We start from the raw sequence: 18,680 nt of genomic DNA on the forward strand, positions 1-18,680 counted from the left end.
ATAGCGTGTTAAATGTATAAATATTAGACACAGATTCATGTTGAGAACAATATTTCACTTCAAAACCAATCCCCCCCCCCATCACAAGCTTCTTTCTGCCTTCTTTTTGCCACCAGCGAGTGCCTTAAAGAGTAGAACTGGAAGTAGATCTGGAAGGAAAAGCCAAAAAAAAAAAAAAAAAGATGTCTAGCAGCACATATAGTAAGCTTTCTGCATGTTTTTTTGGCACTAACTGGAAGTTGGAACATCACAATGGAAAACAAGAGCTGTATGTTAAGTAAGTTGGTTCTGTCAACTGTGTTAAATCTTGTTCAAACACTATGATCAACCCTGTCGTTCTGTAATTTCCAAAACAAACTGGATTTGTGTTGTAATTTAATTTTCAGACACTATTCAATACATTTCTTTGCCAGTTTCAGGTGTTTGAGACTATAATACAAGTATAAAATGCAGTTTAAATCTATCATTATGAAGAGAGGGCAGGAGCTTATTGTTGCACCAGCTGTTAGTAAAATGTTAACTATGGAGTTTCACATTATGAAATTTTGCCAAACTGTTACAATTATTTTGAATGTACATGAAATACAAAATGCAATCACGTTCAGGGCCGTTGCTAGGAATTCTGGGCCCCCTTAAAGAATACTAAAGTGGGCCCCTCCCCCTAACTTTTCCTTTTTTTTTCTTAGACTACGTATGTATTATCGTTTTTTATTTAGCCTTCTTTGTTTTGATGCTAATGCAGTATTACACTGCAAAAACTCAAGTATCTTAGCAAGAATATTTGTCTTATTTCTAGTCAAAATGTCATTTCTAGTCAAAACAAATCTCATTCTACTTAAAATAAGGCACATATTAAAATTAGCTTGTTTTTAGATACTTTTTACTTCTTTCAAGCAGATTTTCACTTGGAATAAGTAGAAAAAATCTGATAGTGGAGCAAGTTTTTCTTCCTTATTACAAGCACAAACAACTTACTTTCACTGGCAGATTTTTCTATTTATTGTGAATTTAAGTGAAAATGATCTAAAAACAAGTTAATTTTTAGGTAATGAGTCTTATTTTAAGTGGAAAGAGATTAGTTTTGACTAGAAATGAGACATTTGGACAAGAAATAAGACAAATATTCTTGGAAAGATGTTGAGTTTTTACAGTGTACTATGAGTATTAGTCAGGGTCTTACGCAGAATAAATCAGTCATACAAAGATTAGGGGTTTTTTATGGGCCCTACTGGGCGCTGGGCCCCTAGAATTATCATCACCTTTCTCCCCTATACAACGGCTCTGATCACGTTAACACATCTTACTTGTTTTGATGGGTGGAACCCAAAACAAATCATTTTGCAACTGTAAAACTGTCATTTTTGGAAGTAATGCTAGCTAATCCTACATTATGGACAGTGTTGCATTTGTTAATTTGTAATTGTACAACTTAATTTGTTAAATCACATGATTAAATTTTGTAACAGATTTGTGAATAGCTGGTGCAGCCGAGGCCACAGTCACCTCGTCTATGTTATGCTAGCTTCTGAAACTCAATGGGTTTGTTCAGTTGGAAAAATTAACTTGTTAGCGTTTGACAGATTATTGTTTAACATATTCTAAAGTCCAACAAGTCGCATCAACATCTAGGCTGGCAACATATTTTTCTGAAAGGTCTGATTTATTGAATTTAAGGTTTAAAACAGCTTGCTAGGCACTAGGCTAGGCTACAGTCTATGTTATTGTTTCAACTTTGTGTTGTTTGTCTTTTCAATTACAAAAAGAAGTAACTAAATTATCGCAAAAGAAGAACGACAGCTGCCATCTTGAGTTGTGCGATAGTGTGAACACTTAAAAAGACATAAATATGGGAATCTTTACCACACACGATGTCAACGTGTCATTAGCCATTAGCGATTTTAGCCTTTTTTTTTTTTTTTTTTTTAGTTTAATAATTTTACCCTTAATTACGCTGTAGTTTCCCAATTATAATATGAAAAGAAAACTTTATTTTTCTGGCAACCGAAGAAATAAAAATGTGTTTAAAGAACTATTTGAGATGCTAAAGACACAGGCAGGACTTTAGCCAAGATGGCCGATCTTTTTTTCGTTAACTTACCCCGTTATTTCAAGCGGACAGGTTTAGTTATGTCACCGAGGAAAGAATTAAACTTATGCTTTTCCATTTTCTGTCGAGACATTTTTAATAATAGACTACACTCATGTTTTTGGGGTCACAGAAAGAAAGAAAAATCATCAATATTGTGGTTAATTCGTACAAGCTGTTAATGTCGTTTACTTGAAGTGAATCATAAATGGTAAAAAAAAATTGTTTCACACAAAATATATTATAATTAATATCTGATGTTTAATTGAAAGGTTCTTCAGAGGCACAAAAGTACAGAACATTTTAATGACTGGATGAAGGATCGGCACAGTTATTATGAGCCTTTTACTGTAAGTAGATTTTCCGCTAATTTGACGACGATGTGTGTTTTTACAGTGTAAAACTGAAGTGTATTTTAAAAGTGTTGTTTTATGAGGCTCAAACAGCAGGTTTGAATGTTACACAGAAAGTTTTTATCATCCCAACAACATCATCATATGTGTTTGTACCATCGTATAACAGTTTGTACATCAAATACAACTTTCCCCATTGTTTATTCTTGTAACCTCATCACATCAGGAATCAAATGGATTGAATGGACTGGACTAAAAGTGTAGTCTTTTGAAATGGACAGAAACAGTAACCAGAAACCAACTGGTCTGGACTGGTCTGGACTAGCCCAAGTCAGTGACTCTTCTGAGGAAGTGGAGAAGTGGGCAAAAAAATAAAAAAAAATCCAGATCTGAAATTGTCCAAATATCCAAATAAAAAGATGTTTATACAATTGGAGAGTCTTCAGTGCCTCTCATTTATTCTCTGCATTTTAGTCAGAAGTTGTTTTTTTGGATGAATTATGCCATCTTCTTTAGTAAATTCTTGAGTGCTCATTTTATAATCCTTATGGGAGTTGTATTTTTCAGATAATTTAACCATTTACATTTTATTTAGGCTTAAAATGATGCATAATTGAGGGTTTAGCTCCTAGCCTACTTAGCACAATCACAGTTAGTTAGCACGGCATAAACTTAGCAAATTTCTCACAATAATAAGAATTATGAACTATATTCTACTGTTTTTTTGTTTTTGGTCTGTGATTATCTAATATTATTTATTCGCACTAATTAGCGGCATTGGTATCTGGATAGCTTAGCTTGTCCACTTGCTAATTAGCCATTTAGCCTTGGGCTAGCCCTTCAAGAAGGCTGTGCTAAAGGTACCAACAATATTAGATGTAATCTGTGACGCTAATAAACCCGTAAATGCTTTTTCGTAACCAACATTTTGCCCATTTTCAGATTAGCCGGGAGCCAAATGACAAGATGGCGTCACACTGCAAAAACTCAAAATCTTACCAAGAATATTTGTCTTAATTCCAGTCAAGACAAATCTCATTATACTTAAAATAAGACTCATCACATAAAAAGCAGCTTGTTTTTAGACACTTTTTTACTTCTTTCAAGCATATTTTCAATTGAAATAATCTGATAGTGGAGCAAGTTTTTATTTCTTATTACAAGCACAAGAAAAACTTGCTTTCACGGGCAGATTTTTCTACTTATTTCAAGTGAAAATTTGTTTGAAACAAGTGAAAATTATCTAAAAACAAGTTAATTTTTTGTGATGAGTCTTATTTTAAGTGGAAAGAGATTAGTTTTGACTAGAAATTAGACATTTTGACAAGAAATAAGACAAATATTCTTGGCAAGATTTTGAGTTTTTGCAGTGCATTGGAGTTCCATTATGGTTGGACAGTTTCTTATCTCATTACTCAATGCCAATGTGAACAACAGAGCAGCCTCTCTCTATGTTTCTGTATTCATTTCAACCCATTTAAAAATCTGAAAGGTAACCGAGCTGAACTTTAATCTGTGGCCCCGCAGCCCTCTGATCTGACAAAAGCACCTTCGTCTGTCTCCAGAATAAAAAATCAGCGACACTCACTGAGAGACAAAAGGAGCTTCAGCTTCAACTAATCAGATTCCTCCTCATGTATTCATGCTTTTAGAGAAAGTCCTGACTTGGATGTCTCACAGCAGAAAACTGTGTTTAACTGATGTAAAAACCCACAGCTACAGCTCAGGTAGCCCGAGGCAAGGACACTCGGTATCCACGGAGCGAGGAGTCGGAGAGGAGCGTCCTGTTTATGATTCATACAAACTGATCATTCAAGGATGTCTGCTTCACATTCACACAGATTCACATTCATGGGTTGTAGTATAGTTGTTTCTCCATACAGAAAATTTAATATTAATGGCTATTTGTTTGTTCTGAATTACAATTATCCTGTTTTTTGTGTGTAGTTTGCTTGACTTTAGGGAAGGATTTGTCTCAGACAAAACTGTTTTTATGCCTTGAACAGATAAAACAATCTGATATGAAGGGATCTGGGCTCCAAAGCTCCTTTATCTGCTGTTTTGGTACATTTAAATGTATTTCTGATGGTTTTTTTTACTACCTTTACTCTTAGATATAAAGACCACCTGCATAAAGAGCTGTGTATTCAAATTTGAATGAAGATGTAATCCAATAAACTTGGACAATAACAGCACTTCTTAGTCATACCTATAATTATCAGTCAGTTAATAACAAAGTAAGTATATAGAGATAAATATACTGTAACAACACTGCCCCTCAGTGTCCTTCATAAAAAACTGCACTTTTAAACAACAGATATAACATTTACTGTATTATTATGTTTTCTACTTAAATTTAATTAGACCGCAGTGTTCAACTACAACCAACAGGGGGCGATGGTGTGTGTGTATTCTCACTCAGTTCAAAATGAATGACAGACAGTGTGATTAAGTCAAGTTACATTTTATTCAGTTCACAGAAAACTCTGCACAAGAAATTATAGATTTCACTAAATTTACCTCATTTAAAAAGCTCATAGAAAAGTGTCAGCTTAAATAAACTTACAAGCATCTTAAATAAACAAATAAATATTAAGGATGTTGTGTAACACTTTATTATTCTATGGGCCCATAAGTTCCTGCTCTTATACAACATCGGAGGAAGTTTCCTGGAAAGAAGAAAAATAGAGACGATGTTCATGTTCACCATGTGCAGTTTAGAGATAATTAGTTAAAAATCTTAGTGCAAGCGTACAAATTAAATTAAGCACATGTCTAATTTATTATTCTATTAATAAAATAAGTCATCACTGAAAATATTAGGATTGTGTTTCTTTCCAGGAAACATTCAACCACAAAAAACACAAGTAAATTGCAGACTTGTAAAATAAAGGGTAAAGCTTTATTTCACGGGTCTGTAATTTTTATTTTTTTTATATAATTTGTAATTAATTTATAGGAAGTTCCCCTGAAATGAACAGAGTCATCTGGTTCAGCTCAGAGGGAAACAAGACAAGAGAGTTTCATGTCACTGTCACTAAAGCTTTTACATTAGAGAACTCTTCCCAGGAAATTACAGAGTCATAAAATAAACTTGTCACCCCAATACAGCGTCACTGATGTCTGCTGGAGACTTTTTTAAAATCTAAACTCACATCAGAGGCGTAACACCTGCCGGAAAGAGTCGTTTTAGCAGTTTACTTCCAGTCTCAGAGACATCAAACCGACTGAGTGGCTGATCTGTGGGAACAGGAGGTTTTACGGACTGTTCCTTTAAAGCTGAGGCAGGTGAAGGTGAAGAATATAAAAATAATTTAATAATTATATTGATGTTGGAGCATCAGGTAAAGATGAGTTTGGTGATCTTCCGTCAATAAATCCCATTAAAAGACCAAAAGCAACAATAACATTTCACAATAAATTCACCACATCAGCATCAACAAACAGCTGATTTAATGGTTTCACTAAATATTAAATGGCAAAATGTTCAAACATTCACTCTTTAAATATAACAACTAATGATTATTCTCATTATCAATTAATCTGCTGATATTTTCTCAATTCAGACAAAACTATAAACATTTTTTCTTTCACCATTTCCCCACCATTAATAAACGAAACTATCGATGCATCACCCAACGAGATAAGCAGCTTTAATTTAAATAATGAAAATAATCATTAGGTAATCTAGATCGTCTGAAAATAACTCAGAAAGTATAAGAAATTAACATTGTTGTCGGTTTTGGGTCTTCTCACAACACAAATAAATCAGAATAAAACCAAACACATTTACATTTTCCTGGCTTGAGAGACGAGGAGCGACAGATGGAGCGAAGGAGGAGGAGGAGAAAGTGAAAGTGCAGGCTTGTGCCTATCAAGCAGAGAAGTGAAACTGAACTTTTATTTTGACAATCATTCAATGTAATATTCTATAATTTTACTGTCTGACTCTTCTTGTGTAAAGAGCCGAAGAGCAGTTTTAGTTCATCATCCTCACTGTGAGTGCAGCTGTTGCATGAAAAGATCAGAGAGGCCGTTTTCACTGCAGGAACTGAACTGAACGAGCTCAAAGAAAGAAACTGAGCAACGAACTAAACCCACAGAAACAATGTGACGAGATATAGTGATGTATATACTGTATATACAGCTCTGGAAAAACATAAGAGACCACTTCAAAATGATCAGTTCCTCTGGTTTTTACCATTCATAGCTATGTGTTTGGGTAAAATGAACATTTTTGTTTCATTCTATAATAACCTACTGACAAAATTTCTCCCAAATTGGAAATAAAAATATGTAATTTAAAGGTTGGGTCTGGAGTTTTGTGAAAAAAGTTAAAGCATTTATTTGGTGAAAATGGCAACAGGTCAAAATAACAAAAAAGAACTTAGGAAGAGTTTAGAAATCAACATTTGTGGAATAAATAATACCATTTTTTAATCGCAACAGTGTTTTTTTTTTATTTATTTATAATCTTTCTTCCTCTTTAAATATGATTTGGTGAACTTCAGGTGATCAGCTAAGTAGAGTGAGGTGTGCTTGTTATGTGTTGGAGTTCAATAGACACTGGAATCGATGGCTGCCATACATGTGGAAGAAGATGCTGATTTATTAATTTTTTCCCAGAACTGTATATATTCATTATATAATTTTTTTTTAATATGTTTTCTGTGCAATTGTGTTGTTTAATAAGAGAAAAAAACATAAAATATAATAGAAAATCCTAAATCACAACTGGGCCCCATTTAACGATTCTGAAAAAACGAAACAAAAAAAAAAACCAACCAGAAAACAGAAGCTGCGACGTTCGTTGAGTTCCTGCAGAGGAGGCGGCCAGAGTGGGGGGGTGTGGGGAGCGTCTCAGCTGAGGTAGGTGAGGACACACGGTGAGGGTGTAGTCTACTTGCCAGCCCATAGGGCCCCATTGTGAACCCGGAAATGTTGAGTACCCCAAAGTTTTATGTTAGAAATAGATAGTATGGGTCCCCAGTATTCAGAAACTGCCGGATGCTAACTTATATATATTGGGCAATTAGCGCAACTGACATAATTTGCATAAATTAGCATAATTGCCTATGTGGGCAATATTTCAACAAAATTGACTTGGCTGATCTGGGCAATATTAGTGTGGTTTTAGTGGTTATTGATGATGCTGAATCCATTTCTGACATTTTCAAAATTCAAAATGGCTGTCTAAACCGGAAGTGACCAGATTTTAACCGCCAGTGGGTCGATTTTGATGGATTTCATCTGGTCACTTCCGGTTTAGACAGGCATTTTGAATTTTGAAAAGGTCAGAAATGGATTCAGCATCATCAATAACCCCTAAAACCACTCCAATATTGCCCAGATCAGCCAAGTCAATTTTGTTGAAATATTGCCCACATAGGCAATTATGCTAATTTGTGCTAATTATGTCAATTATGCTAATTGCCCAATATATATAAGTTAGCATCCGGCAGTTTCTGAATACTGGGGACCCATACTATCTATTTCTAACATAAAACTTTGGGGTACTCAACATTTCCGGGTACTCATTGTTGGCAAGTAGACTAGTGGGGTATCAGGGGTATCGGGGGGTATCGGGGGGTATATCTCAGCTGAGGTAGGTGAGGATGACGGACTGGATGGGCAGCCTGCAGACCGGACACAGCTTGTTCCTCTTCTTCAGCTTGCGGGCGCAGACGTAGCAGGACATGAGGTGTCCCGTGCGCCCGTGCACGATGCAGCCGTTCTTCGGCCGCGACTGGCAGATGAGGCACGGGTCCAGGCACGAGTCCGGCAGCCGCCACTCCGCCGACGTGCTGCGCTCCAGCTCGGGGACCACGGCAACGGTGGCGGTGGGAAGAGGAGGAAGAGGAGCAGAAGGAGGAGGCAGTGGAGACGAGGCAGTGGGGGATGATGGGAGAAGCTCCTGGGAGTCGAGGGAGGAGTAGCAGGACGACGACGACGGTTGTGATGACGACGAGCACATGAGGTCCTGGGAGCTGGGAGCGGAGGGGGGGGCCGATGAGTCGGTCAGACTCAGGGAAGGAGTCTTCGCTCGTTTCCCGTCCGGAACGTCGACGCCGTCGTTCTCCTCCGCATCGGAAGCTTTAGGAATCAGAAATGAGAAAAGGTTTTTATTGCAAAGAGCTGCAACGGTCAGGTGCAAACACAAACACTAAACTAAAACAAAACTAAACTAAACTCACTAAACTAAAACTAAACTAAACCAAACCTTAAACTAAACCCAAATTAACTAAACTAAAACTAAACTAAACTAAACCTAAAACTAAACTCACTCAACTAAACTAAACTCACAAAACTAAACTAAACCTAGACTAAACTAAACTAAAAATTAAACTAAACTAACTAAACTAAACCTTAAACTAAACTAAACCCACTAAACTAAAACTAAACTAAACTAACTAAACTAAACCAAACTAAAACTAAACTAATCTCACGAAACAAAACTAAACCTAGACTAAACTAAATTAAACTAAACTAAACTCACTAAACTAAAATTAACTAAACTAAACTCAACTCACTAAACCAAACCAAACCAAACTAAAACTAAACTAAACTAAACCTAAAACTAAACTAAAATAAACTAAACTCTCTAAACAAACTAAACTACGGTAAACCTGAAACTAAACTAAACTTAACTCAGTAAACTTAACTAAACTAAACCTAAAACTAAAATTAACTAAACTAAACTCACTAAACAAACTAAAATTAACTAAACTAAACTCACTAAACAAACTAAACTACACCTAAAACTAAACTCAGTAAACTAAACTAAATTAAATTAAACTAAACTAAACCAAACTAGACTCGTACCTGGAGTTTCTTTGGCTGCTGATTGGCTGCTGGGCTTCGTGGGCAGGGCTTTGGGACTGGAGGGGGCGGAGTTAGAGACGTTGAGGGATTCCTCCGGCAGCCAATCGTGGCGCAGCGTCCAGCAGCGGAGACAGTTTCTGGGGAGGGGGGGGTTCAACTCGTCGCACTTCACACACTTCCAGTAATCCTGAGAACACACACACACACACTGTTAGGACGACATCCATGTGTGTGTGTGTTGTGTTTGATCAGTGTTTGTGTGTGTATGTGAGGACTCACGGCTTCTGTGATCTCCGTGTCTTCGTCGAACGAGTCTTCATCCTCTGCCTCCACGATGGTGACCTCGTACACCTGGACGGACAGGTGAGAAGAGAAAAGGGGGCGGGGCTTAAGGTTAAAGATCTCCTGATAGATAGATAGATAGATAGATAGATAGATAGATAGATAGATAGATAGATAGATAGATAGATAGATAGATAGATAGATAGATAGATAGATAGATAGATGACAGGTAGGTGTACAAGTGAGGTAGGCGGGGCCTTTACCTGGTCATCAGCTGACAGCGAGGCGTCGTCCTCGTTGTAATCGTCAGAATCGATCGACTCGACCTCGAATTCGACGCTGAAGTTGTCGCTGTCCGAGTCCGAGGCCGGGACCGTGACTTCTGACCTCCCAGACTGAACACACACACACACACACACACACACACAGGGGTCAGTGTTATGAACCAATACAACTCCTCTAGATGTGTGTGACAGGATTATTATAGTTAACCACAATTAAGACTAAAACTGAAACTAGCAGTGAAAAAATAATTTAGTAAACAGAGATAAGGCAAGGCAATTTTATTTGTATAGCCTATTTTTTACAAACAGTTTGTCTCAAAGGGCTTTACATGGCATCACAACAACATCCTCTGCCCTTAGACCCTCACATCCACTGAGGAAAAACTCCCAGGAAAACCCTTTTAACAGGGAAAAATCAGAGAAACCTCAGAGTGAGCAACAGAGGAGGGATCCCTCACCCAGGACGGACAGACGTGCAACAGATGTTGTTACAGACAAGAAAATAATTTTAAAATTACAATTTTTCCCCAAACTTTTCCAAGAAGGGGGGGGGGCAACCGCCGTTCCGACATCCCACTAGTCCGACATCCCACCAGTCCAACATAGGCCTCTAATTGTCTAAATGGCAACACTTAATCTATCAAATGTCCCGTCATTCCGACAATTCTTGCCTCCTATGGTTGGAATGACGATATTTTCTTCCCGCCATCCCGCCTTTCCGACAATTCCTTTAATAGTGCATTTTTTTCCCCAAAAGATTTTGCACTGGTTAGGTTTAGGCAATGAAGAAAGGAGTTGATTAAGTTTAGTAAAAAGACCAGGTAGATGCTGGACAGATAGACAGATAGAGAGAGAGAGTCCAGATAAGTAGGAGGGAGTCACCTGTTGAGTAATGCACATTTCCTTATATTGAAAGCCTTGTCGGAAAGGTGGGACGATGGCATGTCGGAATAGCGGTATGTGGGAATGGTGGGATGTTGGAATGACAGCATGTAACCTTCCAAGAACTAAATAAAAACTACAATGAACAATGCAAAACTAACTAAAACTGAACTGATTTGCAGAAAACATCAGCTTAGTCTTAATTTTCTAGAAAACGCCACAGATGGGAACAGTATGGGATGCAACTAAAAGGGAAAAATCCCACAAATTTTGAAGTTCATCTTCATCTGTTTTCTCCTAAAACATGAAAAACTAAGACGAAATAAAAACTAAATAAAAACTAGTCAATTGGTCAAAAATAAAAACTGAATGAATGAATGAAAATGTAAAGAGAGACTCACTGTGCTGTGCGAGTCTGACGATTGGCTGCTCCGTCGGTCACACGCCAGTCCACCAATCACACACCAGGACAGGCTGTCGTCGAAGGTGAGGGAGTAGCTGTCGGACCTCCTCCTCTTCCTGCTCTCCCCCCCCTCCTCTTCCTCCTCCGACTCTTCCTCCTCCTCCTCCACCTCCTCTTCCTGGGAGGGGCCTGAGGAGATTACGTTGAATGGAGTTGTGTTAAAGTCACAGGTTTGTTTCTGAGAAGCAGCGATGTGACGACGTCTCCGAGGAGAAACTCACCTGGGTCGTTGCTCCGGCAACTCCTCCTCCTCCTCCGCCTCCTTCGCCTCCTCCTCCTGTCTGGTGATGAAGAGCGGCTTTCTGACTCCCCCTCCTATAAAAACACAAACACCGCACACTTTTATTAGGACTCAAATCTGTGAATTTTAATCTATCAATAAATAAAGTCATAGTTTTACAAGAAAAAAGTCATAATATTACGATAAAGTCATAATATTTTAATCTGTTAGAGAAGGAGAGTTGTTAAAATGAGGCTGTGGAGTATTTTGTTAAGTTGTACTTCAGTATATCTTTCACAAACAAGGAGATACTTCATCTTTTTGCACATCAGCACCACATTGTACATCAGTATCAGGACTTTGAAAAGAAATATGCAAGAAAATGCATCTATTCTGCAGAAAGAACCAGGCGGACTTGGAGGAAATCGCTGCTTTCTTCTCATAAAATTGCCACTTTATTCTCGTAAAACAATGACTTTATTTGCAAAGTCGAATACTCCAATACTCCGTCATAACTAAATTACAAACAAACAAAAAACATGTTCTGAAGTAGGAACTTCAAGTTTCATTTATTTCTAAAAAGTTTTGCCACAATTTTTGATGCCTTGAGAAATGTCTGTGACCGAAACGTTGGTTAAGTAAATATTTCAAGGGAGAAGAAGTTTCTCTACTAGTCTCTACACAATTTTGCCTAAATTCTGCCTCAAATTGAACTTAAAAATATGTTTTACATGTTTAGGACATAAACTATAATGTCACAAAGCCGTGTGTCTCACCTCTGTCCCCCTCTTCTCTCTCTCGGTTTGACTGTCGGCTTCGTCGGAGTTCGGTTGTGAGTCTAAAAAACAAAAAAATAAATAAATAAAGTTAGTTTGAGAAGTGAAGTGACATTACGCCTCTAAAATAAACCAGATGTTGTTTCTGAGTTGTGTTCACAGCTGGATACAGTAACAGGTAGACAAGAGTCACAAAGACCGCACAGTACAGAAACTTTTGTTCCTGCTGCTGTTTGTCTTTTAAATTAGTTGCATTGCACCTTTTACTCCTTTTTACTGAGGTTTAGCTCATTCTTTATGTGTTTTATTACTCATTTCATTTATTCTTTATCTATTTGTCTTATAACTTATTCACTTCTCCCTGTGTCATGCTCTTGAACCACAATCAGTGAGTTTGATTTCTGTCCAAATCTACCTACGTACGGGTATTAATAAAGTTATTTGACTTGAGGTAAACAGATATAATTTCCCCTCCATCACTCAAACCTTCCTGCTGATGGGAACAGACAGATCATCTATTCATAGGCCTGATGTTCCTTCCCTGTTCTACTCAACAGAGAGAACCTGTTCTACTTCTGGTTCCTGTTTCAGTCAACAAACATCTATAAATGTCACAGTACAAAGTTCCCACCTTGACTCTTCACAGCCACCAGGTTCTTGGTGATCATGGCAAACAGAACTCTGCAACACAAACATGTTCGTTACCTCAACAGCAACATAAAACTACAGAAACAGATGTTTTGTGTTCAGATCTTTAACTACAGAAACAGATGTTTTTATATCAGTAATTAAAGGGATAGTTCACCCAAAATTGAAATTTCAGCAGTGCATGTCCATATAACGGTTGCAAATGGATACCAACTGTCTTCGTAACAAAAAGACACACCAAAAAACATCCAAATACCTCCATGCTGCTCGTATGTAATGTCCGTCTTGTATTGAAGCCCCGAAATGCGAAATTGTCCCGAAAAAAATTTAATAAGTCTATATTTCAAGCTTGTTTTGTAGCGGAAGCTTCTCGAAGCTTCTCTCGAAGAGGACAGACCCTGGTTCGTCCAAATTTGACGAACAACAGACATTAAATACGAGCAGCATGGAGGTATTTGGATGTTTTTTGGTGTGTCTTTTTGTTACAAAGACAGTTGGTATCCATTTGCAACCGTCATATGGACATGCACTGCTACGCCGAGACCCCCTGTAACTCAGAGAAGCCACGGAGGACTCTGAGACTTCTCCCAGCCCTTAGTCCACATGAGGGGGAGGAGATAATGAGTGAAATTTCAATTTTGGGTGAACTATCCCTTTAACCCTCAGAGCAAACAAATAAACAAACAAACACACAAAAACTCACCGTGGCTCTTTAACAGAGAAGCTGTCGACGCCCAGTACCCGCCCCAGTGCATCCTGGGAGCAGTGGACGATGTGCTGCTGCTTCTGGTCGTACAGCTGTTTCTGGATGATGTACTGGCCGAGGTAGAACATCACCTGCAGGACGATGAGCAGCAGCGACAAACACAACGTCACGTGAGGCGTTCAAACGTACTGGGAAACTGTAATTTACCCACCACCGAGACATTTTCCCTTCAACTGTTTTAGTGTTTTACCTCTTTCATGGTGAAAACGTCTTTAGTGGCTCCTGCAAGTTGAAGCAGAGAGCGAAACTCCACCTTCGGTCTCACCTACACACAAACACACAGGAAAACGTCAGGTCGCACAGTCACCAAGGTTAAATAAAATAAAGGTTAAATTAAATAAAGGTTAAATTAAAAAAATTAAAAATAACCAGACGGTGGACAGTAACCAGTCAGTAGTTCTCACCAGTTTGTTGTCGTCACTGGTGTCGGCGCTGAGGTCTGCATCAGCCGACATAGTGAAGCTGATTGTTCCTGCACACACACAAAGATACACAGACTCATTAAAGATCATATGATTATTCTAAAGTTAAACACAAGCCTAAAAACCCTGAGGTTTCAAAGCTTTTCATCAAAACTGGGTTATTCTTGACTCTCACTGAATTCAGCTTCTTTCATTTGGTCAATAAAGTTTAATTTAGAAAATAAAGTTATTTATCATTAATTAATAAAGTTATAAATAACTTTAAGCTTCAGTTTAGATCTGGTATCAGAAGAAAACAGCTCCTACATGAATGAACATGAACAGTTATTTAATGAAATGTAATGAAAAAACATCTGATACAGGATATAGATCCTCTACAACAGACTCAAATAATTAACAACATACAGAAGTTAAACACAAACCCATACATAATCACTTAAAGCCTGTGGAAACATGACTTTAAATCGTAAAAATGCTTATATTATATCAAAGTCCAGTATAACAGAATAGTCCCCCAAAAAGAAAAACTACATTACTACAAAGAAAAACTAAAAAAAAAAAGAAAGAAAAAGAAAAAGAAAGAAAAGAAAAGATTATTTAAGTTAAGTTATTAAACCATTGAACCTAATTAATTTCACAACATGTAGCTCTGACCTGGAGCAGCGGAAGGGTTCAAATATTGATTATAGATTGGTATTGATCATCATTGTTGTGACCCGGTGAAATAACAGCTGAAGCAAACAGACTTTAACACCTGATTTTAACCGTTGTGAGCTCAACATCTGGATTTGATCTGATCTGTATTTAACCTGCTGTGGTTCAAGTGTCTTTTAAACAACAGAACAATAATAAAAACTCCTCACACACACTGCACTGAACCTGACACACAACCTGTTCATCAGTTTCTAGTTATGTAATTTGAATTATTAATGAGGAATTAATGCATCGCTGAGAGTCTAAATCTATTATTTATCATCTTAATATCAACTGAACAGTGTCGTCTGTGCAGAGCAAAATGACTGAAACTACAATCATCATTATGAAACTGATTAAATATTTCATCATCCTGCTGAGTCATTATTTGACGGATATGAAAAGCCAGAAAAAAAAAAATACACCATACAAATGACCAACAACTGTTTTCCAATACTATAAATTATCTCAGGGGAAAACTCAACTTGTCAAAGTAAAATTTAGACATTTAACATTACAGATGACATTTTCCTGACAAAAACTATCATGATGATATTGTCAAGAAACTATCAACAACTCAAATAAATCGACAAAAACTGTATCTGCAACTACTTCAATAAAACAACCATTTCTTATTTCCATTTTTTAGCAAAAATACCAAGAGCTGCTAAGAATTTACAGATATTAATGCTTTAGTTTTTCATATACTAAACTAAGAAGCAGCTGTCACAATCTCAGGGGAAAACTCAACTTGTAAAAGTAAAATTTAGACATTTAACAATTAACATTACAGATTACATTTTCCTGACAAAAACTATCATGATGATATTGTCAAGAAACTATCAACAATTCAAATAAACAAAAAAATCCATCAGCAACTAATTTAACAATGAAACAACCATTTCTTATTTCCATTTTAAAGCAAAAACACCAAGAGTTGCTAAGAATCTATAGACATTAATGCTTTAGTTTTTCATATACTAAACTAAGAAGCAGCTGTCACAACTTTTGGACAATTTACTAAGAAAACTTTAAATGAAATAATCAAGAAAACAAACAGCAGATGATTTAAAAATTAAAACTAAAGTTAGTTCCAGACCAAATCTTCCCAGATCAGTAAAATTTAAGTCATTTAACATTTGTAAAAACATAGATATTCATCCTGTGCACATTGTGTTCAGTTAATAATAAATAAGACAAAAACAAGCGTCTTACCAGTATAATACAGAGAGGGTTAGGGGATGTGTCAGCAGCAGTTCATCCTGTGCAAGTAAAAATAGATAAAGTGCAGTCAGAGATGGGTAGAAGAGAAGTGCAGCCTCTTATAGAGCAGCTCAGACATGTCAGGACTAGACCAGCCCGTCGTCCCGGCCTCGACCGACTGGAGCCTATCAGAGTCTGACTGTCCGACTGGCTCAGGGCTGAGTCAGCTGTTGCACGTTTCGTTTGTAAACCGACTGTATACCAGCTGATTTAATCACACAGCTCGGTGGAGACATGCCGAGACTAGTCCAGGTCAGGATGACTCACTGGTTACAGGTAACCCACACTAACCAGTGGTTACCGTATGCAACGGGGGCGAAAGGGGCGATGCTGAGAAGACCTGAAGGCTCCAGCAGCAGCAGCAGCAAGCAGGAGATTAAGGCTTTAATGGACTGTGACAGGGGGGGAGTGGATGGAAATCAAACTGCACATCATCTTCCCACATAATTAATTCAGGCATTAAATAATATTCACTCGAAAACACTTAAATATATTAAGAATTTGTTGTTTTCTTCTTAAAAACCCAAGCAGGAAATGGATTAAAGTGCAAGAGCGGTGTGAGGGAATACTAAGGGGAAATGTTAAAATATATTTATTACCATAGGGGAAAAAAGAGGAAGTATCTTAGAGGAACAAATGAGATACAGAACAGAGCTGCTCTCATCTAGAGCTGTGAATGATTAATCAACGAATGCATGATTGCTTTCTGAAGAATGATTAATTGTTTTAGTCCTGGTTACAGCCCATCAAATGTGGTGATTTGATTTGCTGCTTCTCTTTGTCAGATCTCACAGTAAACTGATTATTTTCGGGATATATAACAAGCAAATATATTATTTTAGCATTAGGAAAGTTATAAAAAATAAAAACACAGAGCTACTTCTCATTTAACCTGTTGATTCTCTGCATATGCATCAGATAAATACAACTTAATATGCGACGTTAGATTCACACATCTTGGATCTCAGGATGAAAAACTTTAAAATATGGTAATAAAGCTGCAACAAGTGTTAAATGAATCAACAGTTTTCATTACAGCCGTTTGGACAAAATACAAATACTATTGCTCTCTTTCTACTAATAGAAATCAATAAATCAAGAAGGTGATTAACATTACAGTGTCATGCAAAAGTTTTGGCACCTGGGGTCAAAGTTCCTGTTAATGTGAACGGTTAATTAAGCAAGCGGAAGATTAAATGAAATGATGTCCAAAAGGCATAACGTTAATCATGAGACACTCTTTTTGCAGTATTTTAAGCAATATCGGTGTATTATTTTTGTTTTGTACAATTGCAACAGCCTGCAAAAGAATGGGAAACCCAGGAGACTTGAGCTCTCAGATAACTTTGACCAAGGTTTCAGACAATATTTGCTATTTACATGCAAAACTTTGCTGCAAGCCCTTTGAAAAAAATTAAATAAATAATATATATATTGTTTAAAATGTAAAGGGAATGTGTCATCTGTGACTTTTGGAGATCATTTCATCTTCCACTTGATTAACTGTTCACATTAACAGACATTTTGATCAGGGGTGCCCACACTTTTGCATGATGCCACTGCACATTCAGATTAGATGCAGCCTTTGATATTAATAATCTTCTCAACTGCAACGCAAACACCTGCATTATTTTTGCACATCTGCACACAACCTGCCCAGACATAACCCCGCACGGTTCAGCCCTGTGTTTCGTCTTTGCCTGGCACGTTTTGGCCCAGTAGTGAATATGTCTGGACAGCTGTCTGAGTGTGACTCTACAGAAAAAGTGAGTAGTACCAACAGCTGACTCATGGTGCGTCAGCTGTTGGGGGGCTGTTACCATTACAACACAGAGACACATAGACACACATACACGTAGTAGAAAATATGCCCGGACTTGTCCCGCTCTGCCTCTGTCCCACTGACTTTCTGTTTCATAAACACACACAGCTGCAGACAGAGGACAGGATCACTACCACCACCACAACAGGACTATCAGAGTTTCACTATCGCACATTAATAGGAGCTTAATGTGCAGGAAAAACCTCAATTTAAACAACAGAAAGACTTAGATTTAAATATGTTTTGTTTATGCGCTGCACAAGTTGCTGAATTGAACGTGGCAGCTTGTTTATCTACCGATAAATATATCCATTAAAACTAAAGCCACAGGATGCACTAACTTAATGTTAGATAATTACAACATTCACGACAACGTACCATTTTAAAATCACAAGTTAAAAGCAAAACTAATGGTTAATGTAGCTGTTAGTTTGATGACAAACCTGCACACGTGAGATAAACCCAACGTTTAACAATGCAATGTAAGAATAAAATAAGCTCCAGTTGATAAAACAAGTAATAAAATAAATAACGGTTACACAAGATATAATATTGTTCGTTTGCCCATGTAGCAACGAGCCCCCACCAAGCAAAAAGCTAGGCCCGTCGCTGCCTCTCTACGCGGGCTCTGCTCAGCCACGCAACGCCGAGGCTCCGCGGCCTGTTAGCATGCTGCTAACCAACTGCTAAACTTGCGCCACTTCTCTGAAGGATTTACAGCACAAAGTCGACTTTTAGGTAAGTTTAAAGCAGAAGTAAGCGGAATATTTGTGTTAGTATAAGTCTTAAATAGTTATATCTTCCGACGGCAATCACTTACATTGAGTGTTTAGTCCGTAACACAGGTCTGTCAGTTGCAGCCGTTGATAACTGTAGGCGAGTGTTGGTTGACTTGACT

At 37.5% G+C, this 18,680-nt stretch overlaps 1 protein-coding gene across 1 annotated transcript; it reads right to left on the reverse strand.

The window, feature by feature from the left end:
* Nucleotides 1–8,002: 8,002 nt before the first annotated feature.
* On the reverse strand, nucleotides 8,003–18,680 carry mdm2 (MDM2 proto-oncogene). Its single transcript, XM_083999144.1, has 13 exons — nucleotides 18,603–18,680; nucleotides 15,913–15,959; nucleotides 13,987–14,054; nucleotides 13,773–13,847; nucleotides 13,520–13,653; nucleotides 12,800–12,849; nucleotides 12,169–12,230; nucleotides 11,394–11,487; nucleotides 11,111–11,301; nucleotides 9,807–9,938; nucleotides 9,541–9,612; nucleotides 9,262–9,448; nucleotides 8,003–8,532 (listed from the first exon to the last, which is right to left on the reverse strand). Exons 3-13 carry the CDS (start codon nucleotides 14,035–14,037, stop codon nucleotides 8,036–8,038), a joined length of 1,545 nt encoding a protein of 514 aa, XP_083855270.1. The 5' UTR covers nucleotides 14,038–14,054; nucleotides 15,913–15,959; nucleotides 18,603–18,680; the 3' UTR covers nucleotides 8,003–8,035.

The sequence above is a fragment of the Trachurus trachurus genome, assembly GCF_905171665.1.
Source record: "Trachurus trachurus genome assembly, chromosome: 23".
NCBI lineage: Eukaryota > Metazoa > Chordata > Actinopteri > Carangiformes > Carangidae > Trachurus > Trachurus trachurus.

What these genes read in the sequence shown, in the direction of transcription:
- mdm2 (XM_083999144.1), bottom strand. Translation starts at nt 14,037, where the DNA reads ATGTCGGCTGATGCAGACCTCAGCGCCGACACCAGTGACGACAACAAA. An exon ending in CCAGTGACGACAACAAACTG is followed by an intron (nt 13,848 to 13,986) that starts GTGAGAACTACT and finishes GTTTGTGTGTAG; the next exon opens with GTGAGACCGAAGGTGGAGTT. An exon ending in GGTGGCTGTGAAGAGTCAAG is followed by an intron (nt 12,231 to 12,799) that starts GTGGGAACTTTG and finishes TTTGTTTTTTAG; the next exon opens with ACTCACAACCGAACTCCGAC.